This window comes from Sus scrofa, chromosome 11, assembly GCF_000003025.6.
Source record: "Sus scrofa isolate TJ Tabasco breed Duroc chromosome 11, Sscrofa11.1, whole genome shotgun sequence".
NCBI classification, from domain to species: domain Eukaryota; kingdom Metazoa; phylum Chordata; class Mammalia; order Artiodactyla; family Suidae; genus Sus; species Sus scrofa.
In genome coordinates, this window is record NC_010453.5 from 21,368,800 (window position 1) to 21,394,052 (window position 25,253).

The 25,253-nt window shown below is 37.7% G+C and overlaps 1 protein-coding gene across 10 annotated transcripts in view; it reads left to right on the forward strand.

The window, feature by feature from the left end:
• ZC3H13 (zinc finger CCCH-type containing 13) overlaps positions 1-18,758 on the forward strand; it is an 88,703-nt gene extending 69,945 nt beyond the window's left edge. For 6 of the 10 annotated variants that reach the window (XM_021065599.1, XM_021065601.1, XM_021065593.1 and 3 more), the window contains 7 exons: positions 1,646-1,749; positions 2,380-3,549; positions 4,186-4,698; positions 7,122-7,274; positions 11,463-11,663; positions 15,387-15,550; positions 17,207-18,758. In XM_021065599.1, the coding sequence (XP_020921258.1) occupies positions 1,646-1,749; positions 2,380-3,549; positions 4,186-4,698; positions 7,122-7,274; positions 11,463-11,663; positions 15,387-15,550; positions 17,207-17,377 (2,476 nt within the window). In that variant the 3' untranslated portion in view covers positions 17,378-18,758. The remainder of the gene's footprint in view (positions 1-1,645; positions 1,750-2,379; positions 3,550-4,185; positions 4,699-7,121; positions 7,275-11,462; positions 11,664-15,386; positions 15,551-17,206) is intronic. The other 4 variants (XM_021065602.1, XM_021065595.1, XM_021065598.1 and 1 more) reach the window with 1 other exon arrangement.

A 25,253-nucleotide genomic window follows, 5' to 3' on the forward strand; every position in this document is an offset into this window, starting at 1 on the left:
TTACAGTAGCCAAAGTTTCTTCTGGTTTTTCTTGGCGAAACATTCTAAATGTTGACAAGGGCCCTAGAAACTTAGGAGTCAGTAGCTCTATAAAATAACTAGTTATCTGAAATTAACATCTTGATTTTTTTCATCAATTGTATTGTCATCTCAGTAGTTGAATTTATCCAGCACTTTATTTTTAATCACTGGTGTGTAGAAGGTTTGTTGAATTGCCACAGTATTTATTTTACTCTTAATTTTGTTTCTGTAGATACTTCCTTGAAATTAAACTTCTTTTTTGCACGTTTTAAATGTTCTTGTGTCATCAGTTATCTCTTGCTGTGTATCAAACCACATGAGAAGTTAGCAGTTTAAAACAACCACCATTTATTTGGTCATGATTCTGTGGGTTAGCAGCTTTGGCTGGGCTCAGCCGCGTGGATCTTCTGCTGGTCTCACTTGGGATCAGTCATGTTTCTCCAGTCAGTCTGGCGGTTCAGCTGAGTCAGAATGACCCAAAATGGCTTCACTCACATGTTTGGCAGTTGGTGCTGGCGGTTGCTTTAAGGCATCTTATTTTCTTTTCCACATTCAAGACCTTTCATCCTCCAGTAGCCTAAACTCTGCTTTTGCGTATAATAGTAGAAACATTCCGAGAAGGCAAAAACAGAAGCTGCAAGGCCTCTTGAGTCCTAATGATAAGATATTACACCAGCTTGGACCTGTGAGTTGTCATCCTCCGGCTGGGGCCATCTTCTTTTCTGCCTGGTTGCTCATCTATATAAATGAGCTGTCAGGGAGAGACATGTGCTCATGCGCTGCAGTGTTTCTCAACTTTTGAATTTTTGGCCATAGTATTTGTAAACAAACAGTGTTATTTTTTTTAAAGGTGGTCAAAATTTAATGAAAATGTAGGAAAACACTGGAATAACTTAAGTATCCAGAGATATAAATCACTAGTCATTTAAGGTTTAACTAAAGAACAAGAAATGTCGTGAACATATGAATTATTTTATTAATTTGTCATCAGGGAGGTGATTTAGTGCTAAGAGGTGAGAAGGAACCAGTTTTTACAGGGTACCCACAGCATGATTGACACGGGCTTATGACATAACTAATTTATTCCTTACTGCATTTTTAGGAGATAGACTCTCATTTTTTCCCCCTCTTTTCACATGAAAAAGCTAAGAATGACTTCCAAGAACTTCCCTAAGGTTGCATAATAAGTAGCATGCTATGAGTTGAACTTATGTCTTTTTTGCTTCCAAAGCCAATATTAGATTTTCTCATTTGACTTCCCAACATGAGGTATTTCTATACCATAAAAAGATTAAATGAATGAATAAGTTTCAGTAGAAGGTCCATGGATTCCTCTGGTACATGTTACCACTTGGCGGTAATTAAATCTGATGAATTTCAGTGAGCGATGCAACATGTGTAGTAAAAAAAAAAAGAAGAGATGTTGCCATGTATTTTAAGTTGACAGTTGTAAATCTTACCAAATGAAGTAATTTATTAAAATTGCTGAATACCCGTTGTGTGGTAGTATTGCCATCCTACAACTGTGTAGTCTAATTACAGTAAAGAAATAATAGTAAAAATGTGATCAAGAAATCTCTTTTTCATCCCCTGGATTTTTATAGATTATGTTTGTCTGATTTAGGAAGCGCTATAGAAACGAAGGCAGTCCTAGCCCTCGTCAGTCACCTAAGCGCCGGCGAGAACATTCTCCTGACAGTGACACCTACAACAGCGGAGATGATAAGAGTAAGCAGAACCTTTTCCTGTGTTTCTGTAGTCATATTCATTTGTAACCATGAGACCATTCTTTCTCATCAGTAGCACGTGATTAAAATTTAAATGTTTTCTTGCTTTTCTGCCTCTGAATATCTCCCATTGTGACTAAAGTATGTTTTAAAAATAGTCATTTTATCATAATGGCAACATTGTAATATCCTACTATTTGTTTTAAAAAAAGCTATATTTTTTATTTTGACTGAAATTACTGTTATTTTTTAAAGTTTTAAAATGAAAAGTGAGAGATTGGTTTATTATTTATAGTAACGTGCACTATTGTTTTTGTCTTTTGTTTTGTCTTTTTGCCTCTTCTAGGGCCGCTCCCACGGCATATGGAGGTTCCCAGGCTAGGGGTCTAATCGGAGCTGCAGCAGTCGGCCTACGCCAGAGCCACAGCAACGCGGGATCCGAGCCGGGTCTGTGACCTACACCACAGCTCACAGCCACGCCGGATCCTTAACCCACTGAGCGAGGCCAGGGATCGAACCTGTAACCTCATGGTTCCTAGTCAGATTCATTAACCACTGAGCCACGACGGGAACTCCCCACGCACTATTGTTAACAGGGTGAAAGTATGATGACGTTTATCTTTCCGTACAGATGAAAAACACAGACTCTTGAGTCAGGTTGTTCGACCTCAAGAATCTCGTTCTCTGAGCCCGTCTCACCTTACAGAGGACAGGCAGAGTCGATGGAAAGAGGAGGATCGAAAACCGGAGAGAAAAGAAAGTTCAAGGCGCTACGACGAGCAGGAGTTCAAAGAGAGAGTTTCTTCTGTAGATAAGCAGAGAGAACAGATCGAAATCACAGAGAGCTCAAGGACTCGGGCCCAAGATGTGCTAGGACACCACCTGTCTGAAGACCGAGACATGTCTGATCGAGCTCATGATGAAAACAAGAAAAAAGCCAAAATTCAGAAGAAACCTCTTAAGAAAAAGAAAGAGGATGATGTTGGAATAGACAGGGGTACCACAGAGACAGTGTCGGAGGATAGTCAAGTCTTTTCACCGAGAAAAGGCCAGAAGAAGAAAAGCATTGAAAAAAAGCGTAAAAGGTCCAAAGGCGATTCTGACCTTTCTGATGAAGAGGCAGTCCAGCAGAGTAAGAGGAGGAGAGGCCCTCGGACCCCCCCTATAACCTCCAAGGAGGAACTGGTGGAAATTTCCAATGATAGGGATGGCACTCTGGAGGATGCTCAGAAGAAAGAAGATACAGCGTTCAGTGACTGGTCTGATGAGGATGTGCCTGACCGGGCCGAGGGGGCGGAACCAGAGCACGGGGCCACAGCTGCCACTCCTGCAAGGACGCCTTCCCCATCGTCTCTCCCTCCTCCGCCCCCTCCTCTGGCTGCTACAACCCCAGCTGCTGGTGCTGCCACCACCATGTCCACCTCTGCCACCCCCACCAGTGGCACCAACACAGCCTTTGCCAGTGAAGACTCACACAGAAAATGCCACAGAACACGAGCCGAGAAGGTAGAGGCACCTCATGTGACCATAGAAGATGCCACACACCGCAAGCCAGTGGATCAGAAGAGGAGCAGCAGCCTCGGCAGCAACCGGAGTAATCGCAGTCACACCTCTGGCCGTCTGCGCTCCCCGTCCAGTGACTCTGCGCATCGAAGTGGCGACGACCAGAGCGGTCGAAAGAGAGTCCTGCACAGCGGCTCAAGAGACAGAGAGAAGACGAAAAGTCTGGAAATCGCAGGAGAGAGAAAATCTAGGATTGATCAGCTGAAGCGTGGAGAACCCAGTCGAAGTACTTCTTCAGGTAATCGAAATCAGTTATAACCTAACCGCTGTTTCCTATGTTACTGTATTTTCTACCATTTTGTATTTTATACAGATCGTACTTTTAAAGTTCATGCTAAATTGATTACTTTATACACTGCCTTAGACATCAAGGGACGTAGCTTATACACCCCACCAAAATGTTACGTGTTATCACATTAATACCAACACAGTAGAGGCGCATTCAGCTTAATACCAGGATTTTAGTAGTATATCTTTGTGGAAGCGCTTAGGTGTTCAAGTCCTAGATTGATGCCTACAGTTGTAACCATCCAGCTCTTCTTCCTGCCACCAGTGCTCTCTCTTGTGACCACAGAAAATCAGGTAGGGGGATAGGAGGAGGTCAGATCATGAAAGGATCCGTTCTGTTAATGCTCAGCCATCTTATGTGCCTCTTTCTTTGACGACGTTTTGTGGCTATAGTGGAAATTTCAACAGACATGCTTTTTACATGTTTTAATTGGCACTTTGAGAGATGGATTTTCCCTTAAGAAGGGTTCTTTGGATAATTGAAAATATAGAAAAAGATTAATCAAATTTTAAAGAACCTTAACGTGAAGCATTTATTTCTGTTTTATCGTGTGTTAACTCTTTGTATATGGTGTATTGATTTTAGATCGCCAGGATTCAAGAAGCCATAGTTCAAGAAGAAGTTCTCCCGAGTCGGATCGACAGGTGCATTCAAGATCAGGGTCATTTGATAGCAGAGACAGGCTTCAAGAGCGTGATCGTTATGAGCATGAGAGAGAGCGGGAGAGAGAGAGGAGAGATGCAAGGCAGAGGGAGTGGGAGCGAGATGCTGATAAAGACTGGCCCCGGAACCGGGACCGAGATCGACTGCGGGAACGGGAGAGAGAACGGGACAAGAGGAGAGACGTGGACAGGGAGAGAGAGAGACTGATCTCTGATTCCATGGAAAGGGACAGGGACAGGGACAGGACTTTTGAGAGTTCTCAGATAGAGTCCGTAAAACGCAGTGAAGCAAAACTGGAGAGTGATCACGAAAGAGACCTAGAGGGCACCTCCCGAGACTCCGCAGCGTTGGATAAAGAAAGAATGGATAAAGATCTCGGGTTGGTGCCGGGATTCGAAGATGCAAGTAAAGCTGAGCGAACTGAGAGTGTGGAAGGTGAGTGTTAGGCCGTTTTGTCTGTTTCTCTGCGTCATTCCCTTTCAGATTTTGTAGGGAGCAAGGATTTCCTTTTGGAAGGTCATCTGATATGCATACAGACGCTATTGTTTTTTCAGGGGAAATTGATTTTATGAGGAAAAGCTCTATGATACTTAAAATATGTGTCCCCCTCATTAGCGCTAGCAAGGTAGACTTGGTTCACAGAAGCCTGAATGAAATGGAAGATTGGTCATCCCTCGGTCCCCCAGCATCCACAGATACTAAAGTCTGGGGATGCTCAGGTCCCTTGATAAATGACTCCCTGCTCCGAGAATGAGGGACCCACCCTGAGAAGTCCACGTCCACCCTGTCCCCACTCAGAGCCAGCCTCAGCTGTGTGGACCTGCACTCTTCATCCTTCCCCCCGATCGGTTGTACTCGGTTGTACGGGCTGACTCAGGCCTCTGCATTCTCGGGATGGGCTGCTTTTTCTAGGCTTCTCTGCCCCTGCTCTTCCCATTGCTTTTTTTCCCTTTTATCTTCTACTTAAACTGCAAGTCCCAGTTTATGCATTATTTCCTCTATGAAGCTTTCTCTGCTAAAGGTGCTTGCTCTTTCAGACTACCATAGAACCTTGTTTATATGCCTTGAAGAGCGTCCCTGCGCTGTAATGTATCTTTCCATGGTTTTCTCCCCGCTGTACTGTACTCCTTTGTTAGGCACCACAGTTTTTCATTTCTGTGTCATGGAGACTACAGCAAGGACACAGGTAATGGCTAATGAATGAACATATATGTTCCGCCTCCACATACAGACATACATGCTCTACATCTTATTTTTTTGGTGACTTATAGCCCCGGTTAACAATAGTAATGGCCCCTTGAGAATTCTGGAAATTCTGCCTCCATGAACTATCCAGTTCTGATACCAGTGCTTACACCATTGTTCTGACATAACTTCTGCATTTCAATTCCCCAGGAAACTTCTGGAATTCTTAGTACATAAGAAGTAACATTTTACATTCTTTTTATTTGCTATATTATAGCATTAGGCCCAGAATAAAATTCACATTCTTTTAAAACTCTTTTAAGATAAACATCCTTCCATCTTTTGGTTATTTGATTAGATATATTCGAATATGCCAACTGATACATATTTTCTCTATTTGACAGAAACATTTCTGCCTCAATGGTCTTCACGTTCATTTTTAAATTAAATAGCCTCAATTTGTGAGCCATAGTGGTTCATTGGTAGAGCCTTGGGGTAAAATCGAATGTAACTGAACTAATCATTACAGTAGCTGTCTTGTGATTGGAGTTTGTGCCCTTCATCCTAAAATATACCATTATTCATTGGTTGTAATCACAGATAATACAGCATAGAAATTTATAGCTGAATTACTTATTGTGAAATGAAAAATTTTATTCATTTTATTAGGAAAATGAATTTGATAAGCTTGAAAAATTAAAAATCCCATTTGCATTTATATTTTTAGAGTGAAGGTATTAAAATTGTTTACCTTAGAGTGAGTTGGTGAGGGTATGAAGAGATTATTACAGAATTTAATAAAGTAGAAAATTAGTAGAATGACTAGAGACATCTCTATTTTATTTGCTGCAAGTTTAATCTATAAAACATACGGAAGCATTTTGAAAACTAATGTTATAAACTCAGTAAAGTATATGGATAACACCTGACTAGAAGTATTAAGTGTACTTTGTACTTTTGGGGTAATTCAAGTTCACGACTAATTCACCAGGAGACAAAGCTTTAGCCTGGGTAATTGAGAAAAGTTAATAAAGAATGGAAAGGTACACTAGTGGCTACTAACAAAAATAACTTTTAAAATTGTATTACAGCAATTAAAAAAAATTACGCTTATTAATTAAAGGAAAACTTTGAACTAGGGAAGATGACTTGGGAGAAAGGGAGAGAATTAATGACGTTGATGTTTTTCCTTCACCGCCATAGAGTTCTTCACATCATGAGCGATATATTATGAACTGAAATTTCAGTTTCAAATGAAATTTATTAATTAGTTTGCAGATTCTTTAAAATTGATGAGTTTATTTCAATAAAGAAATGAAGGCATCCTTTTGAAATTAGTAGATTTCTCTGGATTTACGTAAAGTTTTCTTATAAAAAATTAACAAAATTAGCAGTTAATGTTGGTAGATTTTATTTCTCATGTTTTAATTATAGTCTTTTAACCTCTTTTGATATTGCTGTCCATATTGTGTTCTTGCCATTAAAACTAAGTTTAACTAATACAGTTTACGTTTTCTTTTAGAATTATTGAGTGTATTGAATAAGAAATGTAGTTGTCAAATAAAAAATGCTTTTCCATTTTTTTAGTGTGCACAGTCTCTCCTCTTTGGTTTCACTAAAAAGTCTCTTTCCCTTAATGCTCTCTTTGATGTGAAATTAATTTTTCCCTTCAGCAGGAGATGACGAATCTAAGTTAGACGATGCACATTCGTTAGGATCTGGGGCTGGAGAAGGATACGAGCCAATTAGTGATGATGAACTAGATGAAATTCTGGCAGGTGATGCCGAAAAGAGGGAGGACCAACAGGATGAGGAGAAGATGCCAGGTAATCATTTGCAGAGGTGTTGAACATACAAAATATTTAATCATGGTATTGAGGTATTCTTTGTTCCCTTTCACACTGGAAGAATTGATAAAACAGAATTTTCCCATTTATGTTGTAATTAACATTGAGAGGTCAATAAAATGAAAATTATAGTTAATATGCTTTGCTTATTTTTAAGTAGACAGTTGCCTGTAAATTGGAAAGGGCAATATTTAAAATAGCAAAATTGTAAGATTATCTTTCCAGAGTTTAATTCATATTACATGACCTGGAATTTAACCAAATAGTAATTGTCTAGCAGTATTCTCAATGGTAGGTACCTGGTACAGAGCTTCACAGCTGTGCTGCCACAAACCAAGTTTTGAAACAACCGTTCCAGAATTTACAAAGGTTGAAATTATATTTGAACACTATTTATATACCTCTATCAGTTTTCTAAATTCAGTAATTATTTTCACTCACAGTACTTTATTCATAGCTAGAGCTTGCTCCAGTGACTGTACCATGAAGCAGCAACCCTTAATGTTCTTGTTGAATCGTCCCAATTAGTCTGATCGTTACTACAGAATATTTTTTTTAGTCATAGTGAGGGTCTTTGGGTATGTAGAATATTAAATTTTTTTTTTTTTTTTTTTTTTTTTTTTTTTTTTTTGTCTTTTGTTGTTGTTGTTGTTGTTGTTGCTATTTCTTGGGCCGCTCCCGCGGCATATGGAGGTTCCCAGGCTAGGGGCTGAATCGGAGCCGTAGCCACCGGCCTACGCCAGAGCCATAGCAACGCGGGATCCGAGCCGCGTCTGCAACGTACACCACAGCTCACGGCAACGCCGGATGGTTAACCCACTGAGCAAGGGCAGGGACCGAACCCGCAACCTCATGGTTCCTAGTCGGAGTCGTTAACCACTGCGCCACGACGGGAACTCCAGAATATTAAATTTTATTTTGATTTAATTTGTTCTTATATTTTCCAGTTTTTTTCTACTAATGTACATTTATGTTTTATCTTTATTATCACCAGCTATTAGGTATTTCTAAATAGAACATTATTTTGTTAATTTTGTAAACTGTTCTTTATCAATGAATAGATTATTCTCAATTTTAATCATAGCCACTGCCTGATTCTTAAAGTAATTTTATAATGCATTACTTGGTTTTTTGTTTTGCTTTTTGTTTATTTGTTTTTGGCTACACCTGTGGCATGCAGTAGTTCCCGGGCCACGATTGAACCTGTACCACAGCAGCTATCTGAGCCACAGCGGTGATGAATTATTTGTTTTTTAAAAGTACACTTTAAAAAAAAAAAAAAAAAAAAAGGAGTTCCCGTTGTGACTCAGCGGTAACGAACCCGACTGGTATCCATGAGGACGTGGGTTTGATCCCTACTTAGTGGGTTAAGGATCTGGCATTGCTGTAAGCCACGGTGTAGGTCGAAGGGCAACTTGGATCTGGCATTGCTGTGGCTGTGGCATAGGCCAGAAGCCGCAGCTCCAATTTGACCCCTAGACTGTGAACTTGTGTATGCTGCAGGTACGGCCCTGAAGAAAAAGACCAAAAAAAAAAAGTTCTGAGAGTTCTCTGGTGGCCTTGAGGTTAAGGACTTGGCATCGCCACTGCCATGGCTCGGGTTTGATCCCTGGCCCAGGAACTTTTGTATGCTGCGGCCAAAAAAAACCAAACTTAAACTGTTTTTTTTTTTTTTTTTTTTTTTTTGTCTGTGTATGCACACGCACATGCACACTAAATACTCCTAGATTTAACCCTTGAAAAGATTCTGGTACCAAATTTCAAAACATCAGACTTTATCTTAGTGAAATAATGAGTTCTTTCATTGAGGATCTCTCAAGCAATTTAAATGCATTGTGTTAGGAATGGGTTTGCTTAGGTTTGGTTTGCTTGCCTGTTTTTTAGTTTTGGGTTTTTTGTGTTTTTTTTAGTTGAAGTATAATTAACCTATATTATGCATTTATTGTATTAGTTTCACGTATACAACATAATGATTCGACATTTGTATACATTGCGAAATGATCACCACAGTAACCATCTGTCACCATGCAGAGTTACACAGGTGTTTTTCTTGTGATGAGAACTTCTCAGATTTACTTCCTAGCAACTTTTAATGTTGAAATACGATGTTATTGATTATAGTTACCTGGCTGTACATTACATCCCCATGATGTATTTATTTTGTGACTGGAAGTTTGTACCTCTTGATACCCTTCATCCATTTTGTTTAACCTTCAAATCCCTTCCCCTCTAGAGACCGTCGATCTGTTCTCTGTTTCTGTAAGTTTGGTTTCCCTTTTGTATTGTTTGATTCTTTTACTTTCTAGATTGCACATGTAGGTGAAATTGTATTCATCTTTCTCTGACTTATTTCACTGAGCATAGTATCTTTAGGGCCCTTTTGTGTGTCTCAAATTGGCGAGATTTCTTTCTTATGACTGAGTAGTAGTCCATTGTGTGTGTGGGGGGGGATATATTTCAGTGTACACAGATATGTGTCTCATACCTCCGTCTGTTCATCTGTCAGTGGACGCTGAGGTTGTTTCTACTTTGGCTACTGTAGATGATGCTACAGTGAGGGGTGCATATATATTTCCAAATTAGTATTTTGTTTGTATATCCCCAGAAGTGAAATTGCTGGGTGGTTTTTTTTTTTTTTTTTTTGAGAAACCTCCAGACTTTTTCCCTACTGGTTGCACCAGTTGACATTTCTACCAGCAGCATATGTGAGTATCCTTTTTTCCTCATCCTCGCCAACGATTCTTGTTTCTTGTCTTTTTGATAATAGCCATTCTGACAGGTGTGAGATATATCTCACTGTGGTTTTAACTTGCATTTATTTCCCTGATGATTAGTGATATTGAGCATCTTTTCATATGCCTATTGGCCATCTGTATGCCTTCTTTGGAGAAATGTCTATTCAGATCCTCTGCCCTTTTTTTTTTTAAGGGCCGCACCTGTGGCATATGGAGGTTCCCAGGCTAGGGGTCCAGTCAGAGCTGTAGCTGCCAGCCTATGCCAGAGCCACAGCAATGCCAGTTCTGAGCCTCATCTGTGACCTACACCACAGCTCATGGCAACGCCAGATCCTCAACCCACTGAGCAAGGCCAGGGATCGAACCCACAACCTCATGGTTCCTAGATTTATTTCCACTGCGCCATGATGGGAACTCCACTCTGCCCATTTTTTAATGGGACTGTCTGTTTTTTGTCTTTAAATATTTGGATATGAACCCCTTAATGGATATAAGATTTGCAGATCTCTTCTCCCATTTATTATGTTGCCTTTTTATTTTGTTGATAGTTTCCTTCACTTTGCAGGAGATTTTAGTTTGATGTAGTTGCATTTCTTTATTTTTGCTTTGGTTGCCATTGCATTTGGAGTTGGTTTCCAAAAAATATCACCAAGAGTAATGTCAAAGAGCTAATAACACTTAAGTTTTCTTCTAGGAGATTTAAGGATTCAATTCTTGCAATCAAGTCTTTAGTCCATTTTGAGTTAATTTTTGTGTGTAGTGTAAGATAATTATTATTTTGTAAATGGCTGTCCCATTTTCCCAACAGCTTTTATAGAAGAGACTGTGCTTTTCCCATTTGTATATTCCTGGCCCTCTTGTCATAAATTGAGCATATATGCATGGGTTTATTTCTGGCCTGTCTGTTCTGTTTCATTCATATATATATGTTTTTGTGTATTATACTGCTTTGAAAATAGCATTGTAATATAGTTAGAAGTCAGAGAGTGTGGTGCCTCTAGCTTTGTTTTTCTTTCTCAAGATTGCCTTGCTGTGCTGAGTCTCCTGTGGTTCCATGCACATTTTAGGATTGTTTATTCTTTTTCTGTGAAAAGTGCCATTAGAATTTTGATAGGGCTTGCATTGAATCTGTAAATTCCTTTGGGTAGTATGGATGTTTATAATATTAAGTGTTCCAGTTCCTGAACTTGGATATCTTTCCATTCATTTGTGTTGTCTTCAGTTCGTTTCATCAGTGTCTTGTAGTTTGCAGAGTATATAGCTCTTTTACCTCCTGGGTTGAAATTTATTTCTAGATTTTTTTTTTTCTTTAATGTTGATTTTAAATGGGGCTCTTAATTTCTATTTCTAGTAGTCTATATTTCTTTCTCTATAGACAACAAGAATGGTATTTCTTAGTGTAATGAAAATCTGTTCTTTAATTTTTTTATAGATCCATTAGATGTGATCGATGTGGATTGGTCTGGCCTTATGCCAAAGCATCCAAAAGAGCCACGAGAGCCTGGGGCTGCACTGTTAAAATTCACACCCGGAGCGGTAATGCTGAGAGTTGGGATTTCTAAAAAGTTGGCTGGTTCTGAACTCTTCACTAAAGTCAAAGAAACGTGTCAGAGACTTTTAGAAAAACCCAAAGGTAATTCCCTCCCACTTAGACTGTATAATGTCTAATATAGTTACTAAGATGCCTGTGAAAAGGATTCTCTTTTGTTCTCATGTAGCAGTTACGATATAGGAACTTTTTTTTTTAAGGAATCACTTATTTTCATCATTTAATCCTCATAGTCAATGTTTATTTCGATTTGAGAAAAATTTAAGCCTATAGAAAAGTTGTTAAAAATAGCATGATGATCTTTCTGTATCAAAATTACTTTTTAACAGGTAGGTTCTAATGTCAGAGTGCTTAATGGTTTACCCAGGGCTAAATGAAGCAGGCCTGGGAAAAGTGAACTAGCTAGTTTTCGTATGTAAGCAAACTGATTATTTTGGCAGCCTTTTGCCCTGGGAAGTGGGGAAGTCTACTCAAATGCAGATGTTTAGGTTGAGCCTTTAACAAAGTGGTTAAGAGCTTCCTCTCAGGCCAGATGGCCTGGATTCCACATCTGCGCAGCACTTAATTTATTTAAACGCTCTTTGTGTTCTTGTCATCTACACACTGGAGATAATTATACCACCAAGGTCATAGGATTGTTAGGAGGAGCTAATGAATATTACAAGTAAAACGCTTTGAACAGTTTCTGACATACAGTGATGCTCAGTAAATATTAGCTGCTGCTGTTGTGCTTGAAAACATTCTTATCAAGGTTGATTGTAGACCTTCCTGTTACAGTTTTTCATTATTCTAGAACACTACTTTTTTTTTTTTTTTTTTTTTTTCTGTTTCTCTTACCTAGTACCTACCTTATTACATTTAGGTAGCTTTTTTTTTTTTTTTTTTTTTTTTTTTGTCTTTTTGCTATTTCTTGGGCCGCTCCCGCGGCATATGGAGGTTCCCAGGCTAGGGGTCGAATCGGAGCTGTAGCCACTAGCCTACACCAGAGCCACAGCAACGCTGGATCCGAACCGCGTCTGCAACCTACACCACAGCTCACGGCAACGCCGGATCGTTAACCGACCTAGCAAAGGCAGGGACCAAACCCGCAACCTCATGGTTCCTAGTCGGATTCGTTAACCACTGCGCCATGATGGGAACTCCAGGTAGCTTATTAATACTTTATTAAGGGAGAGGAGGAGTATAACAAGAAGGAAAGGGGGTAAAAGGTGAAAGCAGTAAGATTCCTTAATATTAAATCATGTTCATGAGAGTAAAAAGTTTAAAAGAATTGGGCTTTTCTACTAATATAAAATTTCCACAAATTTTGTTATATGTATTTCATGAATCCATGTTCTTTCTTCAACTGTTAACAAAATCAGTAAGACTCTTGATTTTAACTTGGCCCAATAAATATAGACTGTGTATAAGAAATGTAAATTATAATAGTGTGTGTTAACCTGAAAAATGACCAGTATTTTGAGTTCTTATCCCATTCTTTCTCCCTTGTTCAACTGGTTCTGTGCTCTTAAGCAAGTAACTCCCTGTGGGCATAAAATGATGTAGTGAAACCCCTGAAGTCTTAGCCGTCTCTAAAGCTATTTCCTTCTGTGTCTTTTCTATTGGCATTTCCAGTTAAAATCTATTGCATAGCAAAATCAGGCTAAAGTGATTATTAGTCAGGGACAAGCTAAATCTAAACAATGAAAATATACACTGTAGCGATTTGATTGTTTGTTACCAAGTAGTCTTATTTTTTGGTGCTCTGATAGCTTTGTTAGTAAACTAATATGATAGTCAATGTAAGTTCCCTAAGGAATAGGACTTGTTGTTTATTGCATTATTTAATGTCTAGTGACCTGTTCTTACTGATTATGTACAGTACCTGACACAGAGTAGTAGTCAGTAAATACTTGTGAAATAACTGATAGTGATTTTTTTCCCTGTTTGGTCTGTTTCTGTGCCCCAGTACAAAAAGAATATCCCCACTCCTTATGTAATTTTTAAATTCTAAGACTTAAAACAGAAAACTTGCCTTTGTCCTGTAATTGAAATTGCTTTTGTCTAGGTTTTCTGATGGTGGTATGAATAGGTTCTTTGGAGCTAAACTTTCCCAGTTATTTTAGTTCCATTGGTTTGTTACTACTCATGTATGCATTTAATCTGTCTCTTGTGTAATTTGGTGCTGGTCCGTTCAAAACCAGGAAGAGACTTCTAAGTTTAGCCATGTTACACTTTCTAGAGAGGTTTGCAGATGTGTATCTTCTAGTGTTGTGAAAGCAGAAAATAAGAACAAATCTGTCCTGATCAGCAGGTTTCAGGCAAGTACATGGACTCAGTATAGATTTATTTGTATCTGTAACAGAGTGGTAGTTAATTTTGGGTGGTGTTTTTATTTTCTTTAAATAGAAGCATCCCATGACTGTGTTGTTGGTTGGTAGCTGACTCACCTGAGGAACTGCCTTTTCCCCCACTCAATTATCCTGGTTCCAACTGTGGAGAGTCTGTAGATCTGGTGTGAGAGCCCTCCCTGATGCTGGGTTTTAAAAAGCTCAGATGATTCTGGTAGATATCAGTTTGTGAACTTTTTTTTGAGTTTTTACATTTATTTATGCTTTTATATTATAAAACTATTCACTAGGTGTAACTTACTGACTGGGTAGATGACGTGAGGCAGGTTTCTTGTTAATTAGCTAATCAAGCTATTTATGCTTTGCAGTTCAGGAAATAAAAATGAAATACGTAGTGCAGTCCATTCGTTCCATACGTCTGTTTTGTCTTTACCTAGGTGTTATTTGCTGCTTCCCTTGGGCTCTAGCAGTAACCTGTTTGATCATGTTGTCATGGAAATAGCACCATTGGTACCCTGGAGCGACTCTTAGAATGCGAGTTTGAAGTTACTGTTCTGTTTACTTATTAAGTTTAATGACTGGCCCTTTTCTGTTACTTTGACTTCCTTGTCTGTTTTTAACTCAATCTCGATTTTTAAAAATATTTCCATATTTTTATTGTCATAAAGTTTTTCCTGCCTTGCATGTTATCACTTGAAACTTAAGTGATTTTGATTGGATACGTTGTTGCAGGTTTTATAGTGGCCAAATATTGTATAAAATTTGCAGTATTCTGACCAACACCTAATCACTTTCCTAGTCTTTTAGCCGTTGCAGAATGTAGTAACATCACATTTGAATCTTGCCATAATAACGTCCTGAGACTAGAACTTTAGTAGTTGATGGTAAGCAATATACTGAATTTGACTTCAATTCTTAACCTGAACATCTCTTCCCAGAGTGAGCAGTCAGTGTCTAAATTCTCTCCCCCAGTTCTGCTTTTATATATATATATATATATTTTTTTTTTTTTTTTTTTGGTCTTTTTGCCATTTCTTGGGCCGCTCCCGTGGCATATGGAGGTTCCCAGGCTAGGGGTCCAGTCGGAGCTGTAGCCACCAGCCTACTCCAGAGCCACAGCAACACAGGATCCGAGCCCCATCTGCGACCTTCACCACAGCTCACGGCAACGCTGGGTCCTTAGCCCACTGAGCAAGGCCAGGGATTGAACCCACAACCTCGTGGTTGCTGTGCCACAATGGGAACTCCTGCTTTTCTTATTACTTAAAGTGGCTATCAGAGTATTATTTTTGTCTGAGACTGGCAGCAAAACTACATGTTGAAGTTCTCTCGGAGAATATATTGCTTTTAATGTAAAATAGTTTTCACCAATGTTGATAATGCTGATAAAGCATAGATTACGTGGCATATTCACCTAAGCAGTTGCTAACACTTCTGTTTTAGGAAAACTTAATGTGTGTTTATTTTCTCTTGAAAGATGCAGACAGTGTTTTTGAACATGAGTTAGGGGCTCTCAACATGGCAGCATTACTACGAAAAGAGGAAAGAGCAAGTCTTCTTAGTGATCTTGGACCATGTTGTAAAGCATTATGCTTCAGACGGGATTCTGCAATCCGAAAGCAGCTTGTTAAAAATGAGAAGGTACTGTTTTTTGCCTTAGAAAAATTGCGGAGCATTTGTTGAATACATATTTTCTTTCATTTGATTGCTTTAAAGTGAAATTAAGGTCTCATTGTCTTTTATGAGTTTGGTCTCCCAGTCTTTCTACATACGTAAAAGAAAGAATTCTGTACTTTATAATACTTTTCATTATATTTTAATTGTATTGAATGTTTGTGTTGAATAATTGGTGCATCAAAAAAATTTAATACCCTATTCCTGTGAAGTATTTTTCATTTGTAAAGTTTCTTTAGATTATAAAATTCACTAGAAATAAATTTAAATTGAAGATCAAGGAAAAATATTTCCCAGATACAGTGGTAAGTCTATATTCTCATAAATACTATTTGTGTTTGTGTGTGAGAGATGTATACATATGATATACATATTATATATACACACACACACACACCAAGTTGAGAGAAAATAAATATAAGTGATTATATGTAAGCATTTACTTGAGAAGACTAAAGGGATTGAAACTCAGGTTATTTTCTGTTTGGTTCAGGTAAGGAACCCCAGTTGAGAATGACTGTCTGTTTTGCAATGTCATCATAATCCCACCCCCTCTATATAAAAAATATTTTGTAACATTTCCTGGTCCCTCCTCTATTATGCCACAGTACTCTTCAAAAATTGCAACACCCAAAAATATCCCTGCAATTTTCTCATTCAGAAGTTTATAATCCTTCCAATTCAGGGCATAGACCATTAGTAGCACATGACATTATCAGAGTTACAATAGCAAAATGAAACAGAGCATAGCATTGGTTACAAGGGGTTAGAGTTGGGAAGGTGTGAATACAAAGGGGTAAGAAAGGAAGTTTGAGTGTCGAAACCTCATGAGTAAAAACTCACAGAACTATACATAAAAAGTCCGTTTTACTATATCACAGATCATAAAATGGCTTTTTTTTTTTTTGTAATGCAGATGTGATCAAGGCATCACTATTCCTTTCAGGATCCTAGAAGAGAAATAGCATACCCTGATCTTGCCTTGTTTCATTATACACCTGATTGAAGAACGTTTCACAACATCTTATGACAATAACTTTCAAAAATGCTAATCCAGTTTTTAGTTCCAATAATAGGAGATCTATATCTTAGAACAAAGGAGGGGGTAGTTTCTCAGTAAATTGCTCTGCCCTGATCAGCAGTCCCCTAGAGAATTTTAGAGCATGTTAACAGGCTAGTAAGGTAGTTGGTGCTTCTCTTCAGAGACTTGAAAGGCTGTCACGAGAAAGGAAAATTGAAGTTGTGTGTTGCTCCAGAGAAGAGATTTTATTCCAGCACCTGAAGAAATAGTGCTGTTCACCACTAGAATGTGCAGGATGTTTTGGTTGAAATGATGAAGTAAACACTACCTGATTCTTGGTCAGGGATTGTTGAGAGGATTCCTACTTTAAGCAAGAAGTTAGAAAAGAAAGCAACCTTTAGAGGGCACCTAGTCGGAGATTGCTTGGAGTCTGAAAACATTTCCTAATTTTGATTTTAAATATCCAGTACAGCTAATTTAATATCCATCCCAAATTAATTTTTCTTAGAACTGATTTTGTTTGTTCGCAGTAAATCTGTCTTTTCTACTGTCAACGAATGATAGACATCTCTAAAAAAATTCTGTGTGTTTTCTCCAACTAGGGCACTATAAAACAAGCTTATACAAATGCTCCACTGGTGGACAATGAGTTGTTAAGATTGAGTCTTCGATTATTTAAGCGGAAGACTACGTGCCATACTCCAGGACCTGAGAAGACTGAAGATAATAAACTCGCACAGTCCAGCATCCAGCAGGAGCTCTGTGTGTCTTAAGACTGAAGTCCAGTGACAGCTGTGGTACTCTCTTCCTTCTGCAGCGTGTATCCTTTCTCAGAGTTCTTTGGTTGGACAGGCGTTATTAGTGACAAAAGGTAGAAAAGACTTAACAGCCATGCTAGAAGAGTGACCAACTGGGAAGTTTAAAGACACTAATTTCGACAAACTTAAGATTTTCATAAGTTTTTACACAGTACTTGACACTCATGCAAAATAATGTGAAAGCATCTAGATTTAGTAGTTTGTTCGGTACCTTTTGTTAAAACTGAAGATTTTGAAAATGGTCATCCCTGCTCTGCCGGCCTATGCAGATTTTCTTATGAACTGGAGCCACTGACTTATCTACCAGATGTCTCTACAGAAACTGCAGTTTTCTTCAGAAACAGGGTGTTCACCAAACAAACGCACAAGCTGTGTGGCACCGCCCTGCTCAAGACAGAGGCAGGTGCTGTGCGTCGGTAGAGCTCCCGAAGGAGTAAGCCACAGGCCTGTTTTCCTTTCTAAAGTTCTAACAAAACTACTTGAGGGCTCTTTGGATTCTGTTTTTTTTTTTAAATATGTGTGTGTTGTTACAGTGTATATTGGATATATTTTGATTCTAAATGGTTTTGTTATCAGAGACTGTCTACTAGTTTTATTTTTTAATAAATGTACCTTCCCGTTCCTTGTTCTAGATTTACTTTGCTCTTCATCAGTCTTATTCCTGATGTACTGAAACACTGATCATTCATGTTACATGCTTTGTACTTGACATATTTTACTGCTCAAGTTCTTGTTACTGGACAGCTGTAAATAACATGTTAAGAGCTGAGGACGTACTTCAAATACAGCTCAGTCGTACTTGAAACAGGCCAGGAGTTAACAAACCTATGTAATCTGAGCTTCAAAATCCTCCTGTCATACTTTTCAGAGCTATAACCTTGAATTACATTTAACCTTCCTCCAGCCTATAATATGTAAAACAATTTGCTTTTTAAAAATTACAGTACAGCTGATTTTATATGTACATATTTACTCATGAAGTGGACTCTTAAAGGGATTTGAAATGGATTCCAAATCACAGAATTTGTGGGCAGACAGTAATAATAATGAAGGAAACCAGTCAAAATTGTAATTTAATGATTGCCTCGCACCGGTTTTTGTCAAAACTAATCCTATGTTTCCTCTTTCTTTAGTTTTGTATCCTCTTCTCTGCAGGTAATGTTACTAGTTGAAAGTTTATGTTCATTTCAAGAAACAGTCATTGTGCACTTAATTTGTACAGAATACTTACCCAGCAAAGGAAAAACTCTTATTTTCAGATGTCAGTGAAAGCATGTGTAAGAAAACTGCAAGTAGCAAAATAAAAAAAGTAAAAGTTTTGAATAAAGAAAAAAAAGTAAAATTCTTTAATGACCTGGGGAATGACTATCCTTTAGAAAGCTACTTCCTGATTATAGTGGATAATATTGTTCTCTGTAGCATCAAGATTTCACGTCCTAGAACCTCTAATCTTAGTTCTAAGAATTTTGGAACAAAAATAATGTTCTCCACTGACTGAGTATTTCACAAGTTAGTTAGTTATAGAATGAAAACTATGTCGCTAGATTTGCCATATAGTCAAAGCTGTTGCCTTTTTGGTTATGAATTTCTTTGTGTATCGATGTTGTGAAAGAAAATTTAAAAACTGTTCCATTGTTTGCTTAGTGATAGTATTCTGAGCTTTATGCTCCCAGTGGGAATGTACTGTTAAGTCTCATAATTTCAAACATTCTGTGTGTGGCTAATCACATACCCATAAAATTCTTCTAAAGCAAATCTTTTTGTTGAATTTTCCATAAGAGCACATCTCAGTGAAGCCAGTATTCCCGAAAACGTCTTCCAGTCTATAAATCATTAGAGTACAGTTAAAGTCTTCTGTCTCATAACTGATGAATTTTGTCCATTTGCCCTAAGTGCACAACTGGACTCCAGGTGCTAGTGATAAAGGGTTGTCCAGATAGAGAAGAGGCAAGAGTATGACTGCAGTCCAAAATAAATGAAAGTTAACAGATACTTCTTTTGTAGAGTCAGTTGGTTTTTTTTTTTTGGTCAGATGTCCTATTTAGTAAGTCTTATACTAACTTATACAAGTTAATACTTGAGAAAGCTGGTAACTTTTTCATAAAAACTGGTAACTGCTGTCTAGTAACTTAATATGCTGAAAAATCTGACCTGCCCCTTCTTTTTATCCTGAAAAGTAACTGCACGTTATCTTCCCCATCCTTCCCCATGACATAGTCTTCTGTTTATTAATTTGAAAATTTGTGGCAGCAGCGGAACATCCCACATTATTCCTTACTGTTAAACTGGGTAATGATTAATGTATATAGTACCTGTGTTATTATTGATGCTTTCAAATCTCAGAAGAGCCAGCATCTGAACCTCAACTTCTTTTAAAAGGTGTGTGGGTTCCGGTTCAAGATGGCTACAAAGGAGGATCCTGAACTCCTCCTCCCACGGACAGACTGACTCTGTAGCTACAGATGGAACAATTTCCTCTGGGGGAAAAAAACAAAACAAAACTAGCTGAGTGACTCCTACACGGAAAAACCCACATTGAAGCTGGCAGGAGAGTCTGAGATGCAGTCTCACAATAAACCCCACTCTCAGTGTGGAGACCTCCAATCAGGAGGGAACTTGGAACCTTCAGGTTTTCTCGAAGGAGTGAAGGATTTGAACCCCACCTAACTTTTAAGACCTGCCCTCAAGAAGCTCTCCAGAACATCTAGCTTTGAAAGCCAAAGGAGCTTTTGTCCACAAGACCCACAAAACTATGGTGAACTGAGAAACCGTTCTTAAAGGGCTCCTGTGTATTCACCCACCCCAGGGCCCAGTGCAGAGCCAACAGAAAAGCACCCAGTCATTCTGTGAAAGAAGATTATTTGCTTGAAGCATTCGCCTCAGGTATCTAATTTAAAACACATCTAGCCGCTTACTGAAATACAGTCCAAAGATGGAGACCAGTATGCACCATCCTTGTACTTGCTCCTTGCCTTGCTCCAGCTCACTGCTATCTCCCAGGGTGGAACTTGTACCCTATTCCGGTGCCCCAGTTTTTGCAGCTGTCACCCTGTAGTCCCCTCTACGTTGCCTGACTCCAGTGGTGAGCAGGCCTATGCTCGCAGGTTCCCCCAAGACTGTAACAAACAGGAAAACGTCTTTAAGGTGAAATGAGATGGTGCTAATTACTAACAGGAAAATATATGAGAGTATAAATCTTATTGGTATAGGTAAATGTATAGTAAAAGTCAAAAAAATCTAATGTGACAGTGATAGGTTCATTACTTAAAAAGCTAGTATTAAGGCTTAAAGATAACATTGGTAAAAATAACGATAAACAATGATTTGTTAAATTAAGACTAAAAATCGGGATTAAAATGTAGAGTTTTAGGTTGAGTTCGTAAGTTGATAACATTAGCAACTTAAATGAACTGTGATAAATTGTTTCCTGTAAGCCTAATAGTGACCACAAAACAAAAACCTATAATAGATACAGGAAAGAAAGAGAACTCTAAGCATACCACTACAGAAAAATCATCAAACCACAAAGGAAGAGAGCAAGAGAAGAGGGGGAAAAAACAAAGGAATTACAAAATAGCCAGAAAACAATTAACATAATGGCAATAAGTATGTTATCTATCAGTAATTTAAATGTAAATACATTAAATTCTCAGAGCAAAAGCTATCAAGTAGTTGAATAGATGAAGAAAAAACAGGACCCATCTACATGGATTCACTTCAGATGTATGGACGCACAGAGTGAAAGTAAAGGAATAGCAAAATAGATTCCACAGAAGTGGAAACCAAAAGAAAGTTGGAGTAGCTATGCTTGTATCAAACAAAATAGACATTAAGACAAAACTGTTCTAAGCAACAAAGTCATTGTATAAGGGGTCAATCCAGTAAGAGGATATAACATTATAATATTCATGTACCTGATACAGGGGCACCTAAATAAAGTGAATATTAACAAAACTACAGAGAAATTGATAGTAATACAGTAATAGTAGGGAACTTTAAGACCCTACTTACATCAATGGATAGATTTTATATAGACAAAACATTAGTGAAATACTGGCTTTAAAGAACGTTACAAACCTATAGAACATTCCTCAGAAGTAACAAATGCACTCGGAACATTCTCCAGGATAGATCATATGTTAGCCCCCCCCCCCAAAAAAAGTCTTCATAAATTTGGAAGATTAAAATCATACCAGTTATCTTTTCTGAACACAATGGTGAGGCTAGAAATCAATTATAAGAAAATTGGAAAATTTGCAAATATATGGAGGCTACTGAACAACCAATGAGTCAAGAAGAAATCAAAAGAGAAACTTTAAAAACCTTGAGACAAATGAAAATGGAAACACAATGTACCAAAACTTAATGGGATACAGCCAAATGGTTCTAGGATGGTCACGGCAATAATTCTCTACATTAATAGAGAAGAAAGACCTCGGATAAACAACCTAACTTTATGTCTTTAAGAACTAGAAAAACCACAAACAGACCCAAAAATTGGTAGAAGGAAGGAAAGAACACAGATGAGAGGAAACAAATGAGAAATAAATTTAAAAGCCAATAGAACTCACATACCTATAGTCAATTAATCTTTGATAAAGGAGGCAAGAACATACAATGGGGAAAAGATAATCTCTTTAGCAAGTGGTGTTGGGAAAGTTGAACAGCCACGTGTGGATCAATGAAGCTAGAACACACCATCACCCAGTATACAAAAATGAACTCAAAATGGCATAAAGACATAAATATAAGGCATGATACCATAAAATTCTTAGAATTGAACATAGGAAAAATAATTGACATAAATCATACCAATGTGTTCTTAGGTCAGCATCCCAATAAAAGCTGAAATAAACAAATGAGACCTAATCAAAGTTAAAACTTCTGTACAGCAAAGGAAATCATAAGCAAAGCAAAAAGACAAGCTACAGACTAGGAGAAAATATTTGCAAATGATGTGACTGACAAGGGTTTAATTTCCAAAACATACAAATAGCTCATACAACTCAACAACAACAACAAACAATTGAAAATAGGCCTAAGACCTAAATAGACATTTCTCCAAAGATGTACAGATGGCCAACAGGCAGGTGAGAACATGTGCAACATTGCTAATTATTAGAGAAATGCAAATCTAATCTAGGAGATACCACCTCATACAGTCAGAATGGCCATCATTAAAAAGTCTCCAAGCAACAAATGCTGGAGAGGGTGTGAAGAAAAGGGAACCCTCTTACACTGTTGGTGGGGAATGTAAATTGGTGTAGCCAATATGGAAAACAATATGTACAGCACCTCCTCAAAAATCTAGAAATAAGAGTTTCCATATGATCCAGCAACCTCAATCCTGGGCATATACCCAAACAAAACTCTAATTCATAAAATAGGTGCACCCCAATGTTCATAGCAGGACTATTTACAACAGGCAAGATGTGGAAACAAATGTCCCAGCAACGGGTGGATAAAGAAGATGTGTGTATGTCCAATGGAACACTACTCAACCTTAAAAAAGAATGAAATAATGCCATTTAAAGAAACATAGATGAACCTAAAGATTATCATACTAAGTGAAGACAAATACCATATGATAGCACTTATACACAGAATCCAGAATATGATACAAATGATCCTATCTATGAAACAGAAACAGACTCCCACACATTGAGACTAGATTTGTGATTGCCCTGGGGGAGTAGGGTGGAGAAGGGATGGATCAGGAGTTTGGGATTAGAAGATGTGAATTATACATAGAATTGATAAACAACAGGGTCCTATGGTATAGCATTGGGAACTATATCCAATATCTTGTAATAAACCAACAGGGTCCTATGGTATAGCATTGGGAACTATATTCAGTATCTTGTAATAAACCATAAAGGAATATGAAAAAAATATATATATAATTGAATCACTTTGCTATAGAGCAGAAAACATAAATCAACTAGAATAATTTTAAAAGCCAACAGAAAACATAAATGAAACTAAGAGCTGTTTTTTTTTGAAAAGATAAAATTGACATACCTTTAGCCAGACTCAACAAGAGAAAAAGAAGACTCAATAAAATCAGAAATGAAAAAGATGTTACAACTGATACTACAGAAATACAAAAGATTTAAAATCTACTACAATATTCCTAGAAACATACAATTTTCCAAGACTGAATCATGTAGAAATGGAAAATCTGAACAGACTGATACTAGTAAGGAGATTGAATAATCAAGAACTTCCTAACAAAAGTCTAGGACCAGATGTCTTCACTGATGAATTGTGACAAACATTTAAAGAAGAATTACTACCAATCCTTCTCAAACTCTTCCAAAAATATATGAAGAGCTAACACTTCCAAATGTATTTTATGAGGCCAGGATTACCCTGATATCAAAACCACACTAGGACACCACAAGAAAATTACAGGCCAGTATCCCTGATGAACATAACTACGAAAAGCAAAATTTAGCAAACCAAATTCAACAATACACTAAGAGGATCATATTCTTTGCCTGTTAATTTAGTCTAAGGATGGTTCAATATCAACAAATCAGTCAATGTGATATACCCTATTAACAAAGGATAAAAAAATCATGATTGTTTCCAATACCAAAAAAAATTTTTTTTTTTACAAAATCCAACATTCATTCAATAAAAACTCTCAATGAAGAGGGTATAGAGGGAACATACCTCAATACACCAAAGGCCAATATGACAAGCCCACAGCTATCAGACTCGATGGTGAAAAGCTGAAAGGTATTTCTCTAAGATCAGTAATAAGACAAGAATGCTCACTGTCATCACTTATTCAACATAGTATTGGGAGTCCTAGCTGGATCAATTATTCAAGAAAAAGAAAAGTCAAATCAGAAAGGAAGAAATAAAACTCAACTATTTGGAGATGGCATGATACTATATAGAGAATATATGCTTTTTTGATGGAATTTAAACCACCAACAAATATTAGAATAAATGAATTCAGTAAAGTTGCAAGATATAAAATCAGTATGCAAATACAATTATCAGTAATCTATTGCGTTTTCATACACTAACAACGATCAGAGAAAATATGAAAGCAATCCTGTTTACAGTTACACCAAAAAGAATAAAATACTCAGAAATTTAACCAAGGAGGTGAAGAAGCTGTACACTGAAAACTATAAGACACTGATGGAAGAAATTGAAGATATAAATAAATAGGAAGATAATCCATGTTCAGGAATTGAAAGAATCAACGAAAAGTTCCATACTACCCAAAGTAATCTACAGATGCAGTGCAATCCCTGTCAAAATTCCACTTCTGTGACACTTTTCACGAAAATACAACAATCCTAAAATGTGTATTGAACCACAAATGACCCTAAATAACCAAACTGATCTTAAGAAAGAACAAAGCTTGTAGACATTACACTCTGATTTCAAACTACATCACAAAGCTATAGTAATTAAAATAGTATGATATTGGCATAAAAACAAACATAGATCTAATGCAATGGAAGAGAGAGCCCAGAAGTAAACCTGTACAAATACAGTCAATTTATGACAAAAGAGCCAAGAATATATGAGAAAAGTAGTCTCCTTTATAAATGAGGCTGTAAAACCAGACAGCCACATGCAAAAGAATGAAACTAGACCACTATCTTACACCATAAATAAATTTAGGAGTTCCCTTCGTGGCTCAGCAGAACCGAATCCGACTAGGAACCATAAGGGTTCCATCCCTGGCCTCCCTCAGTGGGTTAAGGATCTGGCGTTGCCATGAGCTATGGTGTAGTTCACAGATGTGGCTCAGATCTGGCATTGCTGTGGTGTAGGCTGGCGGCAACAGCACCGATTGGAACCA